Below are 13,107 nucleotides of genomic sequence, written 5' to 3' on the forward strand. Positions count from 1 at the left end.
TGGGCAAAGGGAATCGCCTCAAAGGCCGACACCATCAACCCCAGGCCCCGCATGCAGGTCCTGAGTGACGAGGACGGATTGTCCCTGAGGGACCTGAGTTCGTCCCACAAAGTCCGGAGCTTGTCCTCCGGCAAGAACACCTTTGCCTGAGCAGAGTCCAGAACCATTCCCAGATAGGGAAGGCGAAGCGACGGAGACAACGCTGATTTCTGAACGTTGATGGTCCATCCGAACTCCTGAAGCGTCTGTACCGTGATGGACAGGTCGCGCACAAGGTCCTGGCTGGCCCTCGATCTCAGAAGCAGATCGTCCAGGTACCCCAGGACCGCAATGCCCTGGGCCCGTAGCAGGCCCAGAACCGGTGCCAACACCTTGGTGAAGACTCTTGGAGCCGAAGCAAGACCGAAAGGTAACGCCACAAACTGGTAGTGGTCCTCTGCGATAGCAAACCGAAGGTACCGCTGATGACCCTCGAAAATGGGGATGTGCAGGTACGCATCTTTCAGATCTATCGAAGCCAGAAATTCTCCCGGACTCAAGGAGGCCACAACCGAACGGAGAGACTCCATTCGAAACTTTTGAACACGCACGAAGCGGTTCAGCGCTTTCAAGTCCAGAATAGGACGCACTTTGCCCTCCTTCCTGGGCACAGTGAACAGATTCGAATAAAACCCCCGAAACCTGTCCCGGTGAGGTACCGGTACAATCACTCCCTGAGCAAGCAGGTCCTGCACCGCCTGATGCAAATCCTGCAGACGCCCCCCGGAAGCAGACGAAGATTGGAGGGAAAGAATCTGTCCGCCGGCCTGGAAAGGAATTCGATCTTGTAACCTGATCGAACGATTTCCTGGACCCACCTGTCCGATACCCGGAGCAGCCAAGGTTGAAGGAAACCGCGGAAATGTCCCCCCACCCCTGAAATGGGTGAGGGCGCCCCTTCAGGCAGAGGCGGATTGTCCCGCCGAGCCGGCGTTGCCGGTCTTCTGCTTACCCGCCCAGGGCTTCTTCTGGTTGCTCTGGGCCATGAAGGGCTTGCCCTTGGATTGGTTCCGAAAGGCACGAAAGGACCCCTGAGTGGATCTAGGCGCAGAACCCCGCTTGCCTCGGAAGGACTTGTTCTTCGGGTTCTGGGGTAACATAGTGCTCTTGCCCCCCGTGACGCCTTTCACCAGGGTATCCAACGCCTCGCCAAAAAGGCGAGAGCCAGCATAGGGAAAATCAGCCACAGTTTTTCGTGAGGACTGGTCGGCCGACCAGCTCTTCAGCCATATCAGTCACCGTTTAAGCACCGCGACACTCGAGAGGCGAGCCACCAAGGGGGCCTCATTTAACCACCTCAATACTGGGCACTTAAACCCCCTTCCTTCCCAGACCAATTTTCAGCTTTTAGTGCTGTTGCAATTTGAATGACAATTGCGCGGTCATGCAACACTGTACCTAAACCAAATTTGCGTCATTTTTTCCCCACAAATAGAGCTTTCTTTTGGTGGTATTTGATCACCGTCAGGTTTTTTCTTTTTTGGTGCACAAATAAAAAAAAGACTGAAAAATTTGAAAAAAAAAAAAAAAAGTTTCTTGTTTAGGTTATAAAATTTTGTAAATAGATATGTTTTTTCCTGCACTGATGATGCCGCACTGACAGGCACTGATGAGGAGACACTGATGGGGTGGCACTGATGGGGTGGCACTGATATGCAGCACTGATGGGCACTGATAGGTAGCACTGATATGCAGCACTGATGGGCACTGATATGTGGCACTGATAGATAGCACTGATATGCAGCATTGGTGGGCACTGATAGGCAGCACTGATGGGCACTGATGGGCACTGATAGTGGCACTGTTGGGCGGCAATGATCGGCACTGATGGGTGGCACTGATCGGCACTGATGGAGGCACTGATAGGCACTGATAGGCAGCACTGGTGGGCAATAATGGGCACTGGTGGGCGGCACTGATAGATGGCAATAATGGCACTGGTGGGCAGCACTGATAGATGCCATTGATGGGCAACACTGATAGGGAGGGCACTGGGGGGCTCTCTGAGCCCTGCTTGCCATCCCTGGTGGCCATAGTGGGCATCCCTGGTGGTCATGGGTGGGCATCCCTGGTGGCTTAGTGGCACCCCTCCCCCCCCCCAGGGCTGCACTGGTAATCAATGTTCCGATTACCAGCACAGACCCCCCCTGTGATCAGTGAGTAATTAGAAATACTCACTGATCACCCCCGCAGCAGCACCGATCCTCTGATCTTCTCCTCACTGACAGGATCTGTCAGGAGGAGAAGAGATCGAAGCCGTTACAACGGCTCTATTTACATTACATGACGGCTGTGATTGGACACAGCCGTTATGTGATCAGGAGGGCCAATCACAGGGCCCTCCTGCCGAATGTTGTTGCCGTGTGTCCGAGGGACACAGGCACATTGAGGCTGCGCGTGCCCACGGCGGCGCGATCTCTCTCCTTCTGAAGGACGTTCCGGAACGTCCATTCAGAAGGACGAGACTCCCGCCCGGCCGTATATGTACTATGGCCCGGGTGGGAGGTAGTTAAGGCTGCATCACACAAATACATGACTCTTTGGTGGATCTGGTCCACCATTTCCAGTCGGGCAGGCGGCACGTCGTCAGACACTTGGTTGCTTCTAAACACCTTGATCCAATCAGCTACCGCCTGAGCCACCATAACAGACGCGAAAACGGGTTTGAGCAACGAACCCGCCACCGTATAGGAATGGCGGGCTAGAGACTCCAACCGCCGGTCCGTGGGATCCCGGAAAACCGGAGTATCCTCAGTAGGAACCAAGGTAGCCTTGTTCAGTACGGCCACAGTATGATCTACCTGTGGAGGCACACACCATCGCGATTCCGTAGCCGGCGCAAAAGGATAAAGCAATTTGAACCGACTAGGCACCACGAATGGACGTTTTAACGTGCGCCACATTTCATTAACAGTGTAATGAAATTCAGCTGGGCAGGGAAAAACCTGCGCAGACTTGCGGGCCCTGTGCGTCCCAAAGGAGGACACCACGCCCGGAGGATTGGGCTCATCCTCCAAATGCAAGGTTTCTTTAACAGAAACAATCAACTCATCCATGGTCGCCCGTTCTTCAGGTGACCCTGGGGAGGATGTGTCAACACCCTCAATTTCAGCCTCCCCCTCAGACCCCGGGGGGTCCAAGGATGAGCGGGACCCTGAAAAGGGCACGCTTGCAGCAGCAGCAGCCATAAAATCTAAATCAGAAGAGAGAGATAGCCTGGGCCGTTTTCTTGCAGCCCGTTCAGACATCAGCATTTCCATATTTGCCACTAAAGTCGCAACTACAGCAGCTAAATCAGGTCGCAGCGGAGCCACAGGAGAACTGGGGCCCCCCACTAAAGCTGGAGGAAACTTGCTTTCCTGAGAATCCATGGCTCAAGACAAGAAAAAGTTACAGTGCAAAAAATGATGTACTGTCCCCTTAAATAGCGCTGCGCAGTGCGCAGCCCACCGCTACTGTCACAGCTATGAAGACCCCCAAAAGGAGAAAGAAACTGAGCCAGAAGCAGTATGCAGAAGAAGACAGAGAGATGCAGTGCAGAGCCCGCAGATCGTTGCTACCTGTGTCCTTTGCTGCCTGAGAGGAAAAGTAAATGCTGCTGGAAGGGGCTGGCTATAAGCCAGACCTAAGGGAAAATGGCTGCCCATAATAAATGCATTGAGGCTTCACCAAAATGACCGCCGACATGCGGCCGACCCGATCGTTCTACAGCCCACAAAATGGCGGCGGAGGGCGCCAAAACGATCTGTATACTCGCCCCAGAGGGGCCATATCCATGTGCAGTAAAAAAACATGGCGGACCGCGCAAACATACCCCCGCAGCGGTCGCCGCACAACACGCACGTCTGCACCCCCAACATGCACCTAAGGTGACACAGGGACAGGGACCCCCAGAAAAAAAACATACAATTTGCACAAAACGAACCCCGCAGGGATCGCACAGGGAGTCACACAGGCACAGACATGGGGACACACAGCAACACAGACTGCCACCCCAGACAGAGGCCCCACACAGAAAAGTACTTACCTGTACCCGATGGCGTAGGGGAGCCTCTATGCACGGATAAACCTCTGTCCTCTCCTGACAGGGAGTGCCGTGAGCCAGGGACATGAAGCTGCTGCAGCGCAGACGAGTCCTGTGAGGTAGCCACCTCACGGCTGCATCCCTGCAGCGAACAGGGATGGGTCGTTCTTAATGCCAGGGCGAACCATAGCTGAACGCTCGATGGCGGGCTGGGGGTCCATCTGGCCCTCTGTGCCCTGGAGAACCAGGGCGGCCAGTCCGAATCCCAGCACCGCATGATCCATCTTCATCCTTAGAATAACTAACTCTAAAGCTGACAAAATAAACAGCTAGTAAAGTGAGAGAAAAAAAAAACTGACATTTTTCAAAGAAAATCAAATGAAAGATATAGGAAGGCTGAGACTGAAGCCCCAGCACAAGGGAGCCTGACCATTGCTGATTGCTAGGAAAACTAAAACTGAGTTGGGAGTGGTGATGCAGGGGGGGTATTGGCCAGATGGGACAGCCCCCGTGGGTGTGTACATGCTAATGCCTTTTGTCTTTTGACTAAGTCTATATGCCTAGCTATTCCTACGGATAGGTGGACAATACCCAATTGTGATGACTTAGAGGAGGCGGCGACTGTCGGAGGACGTAAGAGAAAGAGTATATTCCTTTGGCACCACATACGAGCACCATCTATATGGTCAACAGTCGACTCACAACTGGTCACGGTATAGAACATAGATAGATGTCATCAGCGTACCTACAAGCATATTTCAATGCACAAAGCTGTTCTTTATTACATGATTTCATATAAAGACAATGTTTCAGGACCAGGAATCCCATCCAAGGCATGGGACAATGAATGATCCCTGCACAGTCCTCATTAGTGCAATGCTATAGCCAAAAAGTAATCACCAAAAAGTAATCAATTACACAATTTTTGTAAACAATAGGATACCTTACACTTTAATTTTGTCCGAACTTTATTGCCGATATTCTTGATTTCTTTGTTAAGGCTTTCAAGGTCATCCTTGGTTTCTGCAATTTAAAGTTTATTATTTATTCAACAGTGGAAGCAATTTAAAAGACTGAGGACAAGATAAAGAGTTAAACATTAAGGTTAAACTTAATTTTAGCTGTAGTAAATCAATTACTAGTACTTCTGACCTTATGTCTTAACATGGTTATGTTGCATGGAGTGGAAGATACAAGCTTAGAAAGGAAACCAGGAAGTATGATTTATTTATTTACACTACCTTTAGAACAAGTCAAAAGAAATAGACATTTTACCCTAATTTGCTATATAAAAGAATATAACATTGCATAGCATAGCAGGAGGCGGCTTGCTCCACATAACTAAATTACTGTAGTGTACCTCACTTTTTTTTTTTAACAGCATTTACCAATTTGATGGCTACAAACGTAGTTCTAAATACAGGCATGGGCAAGTTAAAACCAGTTTCCAGGTTTTAATGAAGTTTAAATAGTTTGTTTGGCCTATGCTGGTTACAACAAATTACTTCACTAACCGATGCAGTGACTGTAGGCCTTATGTAAACAGTATTTGGCATCAGTTACATACAGTATACAGCGATGTGTTCCAGCACTGCGTCAAGAACTTCCCGCCCCATTACAGGATCAAAATCAAGTTGGGCTGAACGCTGCATAGCCATTTACATGAAGCTTTGTATTTTCTGAATGAACACACAGCTTCCTCTCATTGGCTGAGGCAAAGAGGTGGCAGACAATATCATCATGATTTGCACCTTAACCAATCAGGGGAGGCCTTATATTAATTTATAAAAATACATGGTTTCCTGCGAATAGCTGAGCAGCACTCAGCCCAAATGTGGGATTCTTCCCAAAGTAAGTTTACAAAACTTCAAGATCATTCAGAATACTAGGAGCAGAATTTAAATTCTACATTCAATTTTGACCATAATAAAATTATGACCACAGATATGGTTTAAACAGCACAGCAAATTAAACATATTTCAGAGAACCACATTTGTTCATTTTAAAATGAACTAGGAGGCACCACCATATCCTATGGATTCAGCCTCCCTCATTCACAAAAAAAAAAAAATAATGTAGCCTAAAGCTGGAACAGACAAAATTCCTGTTTCAGCAATTTGAAGTGGACAAAGGAACAGCCAGAGCGGTTGTTCCACATGACAAGTCAATGCATTACCTCTGCACACTAAACATTAGAAGCTGGAAGAAGGCAGCAAAACACTGAGCTAAACATGAACTGATGAAACTAAATTATTCTTCCCATAGTAAACTAATTTTTTTTTTTGTACATGTAACCAAACTGGGAGTATATAATATATGACTACACACTAGGTCACAGGTGTCAAACACAAGGCCCGCGGGCCGAATGCGGCCCCCCAGGCCATTTCATGTGGCCCTCGCACCTCTCCTGCAGCTGCAGCACCCCCCTTGTCTCTGCCCCCACCTTGTCTCTGTAGTCGACAGCAGAGAGGACAGAACTCCTTTGCCAGATCCTGCACTCCTCTGTGCAGCTGTAGAAAGGCTCCTCTTTGCCCCCCCCCCCCCAGGACACGGGGTGCTATGGACATCTAATCCTACAGATATAACCGTCCCTTTGAGGGCAACCATAATGCTGATTCGGCCCGTGATGAAATGGAGTTTGACACCCCTGCACTAGGTAATAATACATATAGACCTATAAACCTAGAAATGCAAGAATGTTAGAACAGGGAGGAGGCCAGGTGTCTGAAGATAGTTTAGGGGGTCATTACTCCTGTATCTACTCCTGCCTCACATGTGGTCAAATAATTGTCTAAACCACTGTGTAAATAAAGTGAACCTCTATGGACTGACTCTCTTGGTTATTGGATAATCATATACAATAATTCTAAAGTCTTTGATAACTGGCTATTTATTTAGTTCCTATATGAGGAAGGCCATTCATTATGCAAGTTTCTTTCCTTCAGCTATGGGTTGAAGGAAAAAAAAAATTTTCCCCCATCAATACAATCTGTGTTGGAGGAATCCCTCCTGCTGCGCTGTTGTATTCAGACATTGAGAGGTTTCACTGCTGGATGTTATAGTCCCCTGCAGCGATCGAGAAAAAAAAAAAAACCCAAAACAGACAGGCTGGTTGTACTGGTGTTGCTCGATAGATCAATTTCAGTACAACCACCCCACCCATAGATGGGTTGAAATTTGGCTGGTTCCTGCTGGAGTCTACCTGTGTGTAATTTAATCTCTGTATTAATACAGTTTCTTAGTGAACAAACAGCATCATGAAGGCCAAGGAACACACCAGAAAGGGCAGGGATAAAGTTGTGGACAAGTTTAAAGCAGGGTTAGGTTATAAAAAAAAATCCAAAGCTTTGAACATCTCACGGAGCACTAATCAATCCATCACCCGAAAATGGAGTATGGCACAACTGCAAACCTACCAAGGCATGGCTGTCCACCTAAACTGACAGGCTGGGCAAGAAGAGCATTAATCAGAGAAGCAGCTGTGGTAGTTCTTTAAGCTTTCCTATTGCAGTGTAACTGCCTGGCCATATTAGAGGTACAGCCAGGCAGATACACAGACAGTCTTGCAGGACTGTGGCATTACACCCACAATCTGCTGGTCGTGGGTGCAATGCTTTACAGGTCTATTACAAATATATATATATATATATTTATTAGATGCAAATTTACTTGTTAAATTGTGCATTTATTTTTTTATTTTTTTGTAAAGGTGAACGTATACTTTAACTCATGCAAAGCTATCATTGACCAACAGATGGAGAACACACAATCCAAACTCCAATATCAAATTTACTTTATTCATCTTTCAAAGATCCCCCACCATGATTTCTTACATTTAAACCGGAGTTTTACCCAAAAGGGGAAGTTCGGCTTTAATAAGGCATCTTTCCCAGCTCCTCTTTTACAAATGGCACTTTTTTGGGTAGGAGGGCGCATACCTTGTTTTTACAGGTACCTGCTCCCACTTCTGCACGGATCACCTAAGCAACCTGAGCAAAAGTTCTACCCTTCCAACACGTCTGACATATGTCAGGGGTCCCAGAAGACTGCAGGACCATTCACAATGCGCAGCATGGCTTAGGGATGAGCAGTGGGCACCCGGCTGTGAAGCCGCAATCGGTCACATCCGGATGCCCACAGTAAAGATGCCCCTGCTGGGGACCAGAGACCAGTGGGAAACAGAGTTCAGGTGAGCACAATGCTGGATCCTGGGACAGGTGAATGAGTATCTGTCTATTATCAGTCAGCAGCTACTTTTTTGCTACTAGGTTTTGTACAACAGCTGGATTTATTTTTTTTTAAATTAGACTTGAGCTTCTCTTTAAAGCCATGTGCTGATAAATTGGAGAAGCACATTTGCAGACCTAATCAACTGCTGCCCTGTTTAAGCTTAATGCCCTTGTTTCTCAAAGTAAAACAGCTAGAAGATCCTCTAACAGCTGCACCTACAGAATGGCTATTGCCTAGCAGGGTCCCACTGAAGGCTTGCTTGCATAAGCTCCCGGTACTACAGCTATATGCTAAAAGGGACACAGGCACGGCAGCCTTCCCTGCAAACAGCAGAGTTTCTCCATCCACTAGCTCTCAAGCCTCTTTGCATGGGTGGCCAGGGAGTGATAAAAACAGGCCGTCGAGCAGTGGTTGTATTGCCTCCCTCCTAAAACATAACCTACAGCCAGAGGAAACTGTACACATACAATGCTTTGTAGCAAAATTTACCTTACCAGGCCAAGTTAGACAGGCTTACTTGGCTCGTGGCTGTGACGCAATTTCAATACAAAAATCCCTATTCAGCTGGGAAAAAAAATCCACAGTGGATTGCCTTTCAGGAGAGTGTTGTGCTGTGCACATTCCCCTACTGGAAGTTTTGGTAAGCAGAACAGTTACACAGTGGGGTTCATCTTTGTATAAAGATGAAAGAATTTAGACATAAAAATTTTAAAATGCAGCATATGTAACTGATCTAGAGGAAAAGCGAGTAATTGGCGAGGGCTCAAAGCGTAGCTTTTTTTTTTTTGTTAAGTTTTGGATATCATGGAGGGATTAGAACCCATGTCAGTTTTTATTACTGCCTGTGCCCCCATTAGGGAGATTTGTTTCTCTCCATTTGTCCGGTTTACCATTATCAGTGAAAGTAAAAGAAAATCCCAAATTTTGGGTTGTCTCCAGAAAAGTAACAGCAGGGAAATCTTCCAATGGGGACACTAGTTCTGGTGACCTGGGGTTCCCCCAAGGAATTTCCTGTTTGGATATGGGACCGGAAGAGAAGGGAAATCTTCAAAATGGGATACACATGGCAAAAAAAAAAAAAAAATCTGACAGGGGTTATAATCCTCCCTTGCTCTACCCAAAATGAAAAAAATAATAATTAAAAAAAAACAACAATTTCACAGTACATAGGTATAAATGTATAGATAAAATCCCTGTCTAGGTTTCTAAACAAACCAAGTAGCTCTAAGCCCAAGAATAAAAATGTAATATTCTACTGTAGCTAAATAGTCCTTAGTCTGAAAAAAGAAAACAAATGCAACCATCACATCCAGGTAAATTTTCTGCAAGTACAGAAAATGCCCATTGATGTTACCTGAAATTCTATGTCTAACTCCCCATGCAAAGAATTGAAATCTCAATGTTATAAGCCCACATGATTCTCTTGTGAACATCTACCGAACACCTTCCCCTATGTTATTAACGAGGAGGGCAACTAATGGGCCATACACACTATAAGATTTTCTGAAGACTTTTTCCTTCAGAATTACCAAAACCATATAATATGAGGTCAAACCTAAACACTTTCAATTTGTATGCAATCTGGCAGGCCCTTGCACTACATAGAAAAGGTAAATCTGAAGGAAATCTAACCACAAAAGTTGGATAATGTGTATCCAGCTTAAGACAGACTGTTACAAACTGGTTTAAGGAGGTGAAAAAGATGGACAAAAAAAAAAAGAAAATGAATGCAGGCAATATACTCAGGGTTGACCAGCTGCAATATATTACATATTGGTTCTTCCGGCAGAAATCCTTAAATTGTGCAAGCTTACGCAAGCATACTTGGGAAGAAAGCAAGCATTAGTGCCTTTTTGACATGCTTTGAACAGAGACCCTCACCCTGGGCCAAAAAAAAGTAAATAAATAAAAAGCAACTATTTTTGCTTGATAGTAGCAAAATATTGAACTGGCTGCAATCGTATTGAAAGGTTTTTAAAAATAAGACACATTATTGATGCACTTTACCAGTGTGAGCATTACTGATATCCACACTCTTTTTAAACAGTGGGGAAATATACAGTAAACCCCCCTCCATTGCGGGGGTTACGTTCCGGACACAGCCGCGAAAAGTGAAAATCCGCGAAATAGAAAAACCCTATTGAAATGCATTGTAGGCATGTTTTTTTTACTGTCACTGTACGTGTAAAAGCATTTTAAGGTCTTTAAAACACACTTTTAAAACAATAGAAATTCATTTAAAACACATAAAAGATACTGAGAGACATAGCAAGAGCTATGGAAAACACAAAGATATTTCATTTTTAACCACTTGCCGACCGCCGCACGACTATCTACGGCGGCTGTCAGCCCCTCACAGGCAAAGTGACGTAGGTCTACGTCACTCGCCTGTGAGGGTTTAGGGAGCGAGCGCGCGCCGCCGGAGGCGCGCTCCCGCTCCCGCGTGGTCACGGACCCCCCCGCGCGTGTGACCAGCGGACCCGATCGCCGCCGGCCACTCTGCGATCGGCGGGGGAGAGGGAGAAAGTCAGGCAGCTTGTGTAAACAAGCTGCCTGTCATTCTCCTCTCTGTATGAGAGCTGATCACATGGATCTACTATGTAGATCCATTGATCACTCTGCATACAGTTGAAGCCACAGCCAATCACAGTTAGAATCACGCCCCTAGGGACACACACAGCCCCTCCCTCTCAAATAAAGTTAACCCCTTCACTACCAGTGTATTTTTACAGTAACAGTGCATATATATAGCACTGATTACTGTAGAAATGTCACTGGTAACCCCAAAAGTGTCAAAAATGTCAGTCAAGGGTCCGATCTTTCCGCCGCAATGTCGCAGTACCGCAAAAAAAAAAAAATCGCAGATCGCCGCCATTACGCGTTAAAAAAAAAAACAACAAAAATGACAAAAATCTTTCCCTTTGTTAGTAAACGCAATAACTTTTGCGCAAACCAATCAAAATACGCTTTTTGCGATTTTTTTTACCAAACATAGGTAGCATAAAACAAATTGGCCGAAAATATTAAAAAATTTTGATTTTTACATTTTTTTTTGGGGGAATTTCATATAAAAAAAAGGGAAAAATATTGCTATTTTTGCAAAATTTACGCTCTTTTTTTGTTTATAGCGCGTGATCAAAAAATCGCACAGGTGATCAAATACCGCCAAAAGAAAGCTCTGTTTGTGGGAAAAAAAGGACGCCAAATTCGTTTAGGTACAGCGTCGCACGACCGCGCAATTGTCCGTTAAAGTCACGCAGTGCCGAATCGCAAAATACCCTCTGGTCGTTTAGCAGCCAAATCCTCCGGGGCTTAAGTGGTTAATGATTTATATAGTAAAATAACATTACAAAAAAAAACCCGCAATATACCGGGAACGCAAAAACTGAACCGCGATGGAGCGGGGATTTACTGTACTATCTTATAGAGTATAAACACATTTGTTGAGAAGGAAGCACATTTAGTGGGAAAACCTTTCCAGTATAAGGTATGCAGTCAAAAAACAGATGTAAAAGTTGTCTCAAAGGAACAGTGACATAAATAGATAACAAAGGGAAATGGAGAGCCTGCTTGATCATGTCACCTGAACACAGGCATGAATGATCTTACAGCACATCTGCCACACCTTAGATATTCTTAGCAGGGCTGCAGAGGCAGACAAAGACGTCACATCTATACCCTAGTGTGAATGTACAACTTAATTAGATCTATTTATAATACAAATCAAGATAATGCCATAAAAAAATTTTCTTTTTTGAAGCATAGATTTAATACACTTGAAATACAAAATGACCATACATAACAAGGAAAATAAAATGTCTTCTTATTTTGGTACTCAGGGCAGCTGGCTTTACGCTCGATTTAAAAAAAAAATATCCTTGTAGTGTGGCTCATCCCCCATTTCAAGGCTTAAATGCCTAGGGAACCAGAAAAATGCACTTTTACTTATTTTGTTCCTTTCTCTCCTGACAGCCAGTGCTTTTTTCTGATCTTCAATGCTCTGGGTTGTGGCCAGGCCCTCAGTGACCTCATTTACAATGCAAGACTGATGATCCTGCATTACATTTGGTGACATCACAACTGTGACTGCTGGCCAGAGCGCCGTAAAGACCAGTTGTTGTAAGCTCTTTTATTGCTCTCTCTCTCTCATCTCACAGCTCTTTAGCAATCATAGAGAGCAGCTGTGAAAGTGTAAAATTTGACTTTGCACAGCAATTGCAGATAACATTTCTGTAGGTAATGTAAGGCAGTCCACAAATTAGTCATTTTGTTTTCGTCCAACAAGCAGGTTAAATGAAAATTAAAAAAAATGATTTGATTTACCCATCAATACACTTCGATGTGGCTGGGGGAATCCACCATGCTGAGCTATTGTATTTTCACAGCGGGGAAACTTCCCCCACTGTCAGAAAACACTAATCAGCCTAGTCGACTATATCGGGCAGTGGTAATCGAGTAGGGAAGAACTTGCAGGGAGGGTGGTTGTACAGAAGTTGATCAGTAGATTGGCTTCTTACAGCCTCACAGCCCAGCCAAATTTGGATCTATGTATAGCCAGCTTAAAAGTCCATTATATATTAAAGCGGAGTTCCGGGCACAGATGTCATTTTTTAATGAACATACCCCCGGGACAGTCAGGGCTAGCACATTCCACAATGGCTAGCCTCTGATCTGTCCCGGTTCGCACTTACCTTTTAGAAGAAATACTTACTTATAAAATTTCTTCCACAGCGTTTCCATCTCTCTTGTGGGCAGCTGAAGCCGGCGCGGTCCTCTTCTGCGTCTTCTTCTCCCAGAATGCGCCGCACCGGCCC

The 13,107-nt window shown here is 45.5% G+C and overlaps 1 protein-coding gene across 1 annotated transcript in view; it reads right to left on the reverse strand.

The window, feature by feature from the left end:
* The window catches only part of STX2 (syntaxin 2), a 121,698-nt gene that overhangs the window by 74,361 nt on the left and 34,230 nt on the right, over positions 1-13,107 (reverse strand). Inside the window, exon 4 of the mRNA XM_082267026.1 lies at positions 5,012-5,086. Within this exon, the coding sequence (XP_082123152.1) occupies positions 5,012-5,086 (75 nt within the window). The remainder of the gene's footprint in view (positions 1-5,011; positions 5,087-13,107) is intronic.

This window comes from Pelophylax lessonae (assembly GCF_965119305.1).
Source record: "Pelophylax lessonae genome assembly, chromosome: 1".
Taxonomy (NCBI): Eukaryota; Metazoa; Chordata; class Amphibia; order Anura; family Ranidae; genus Pelophylax; species Pelophylax lessonae.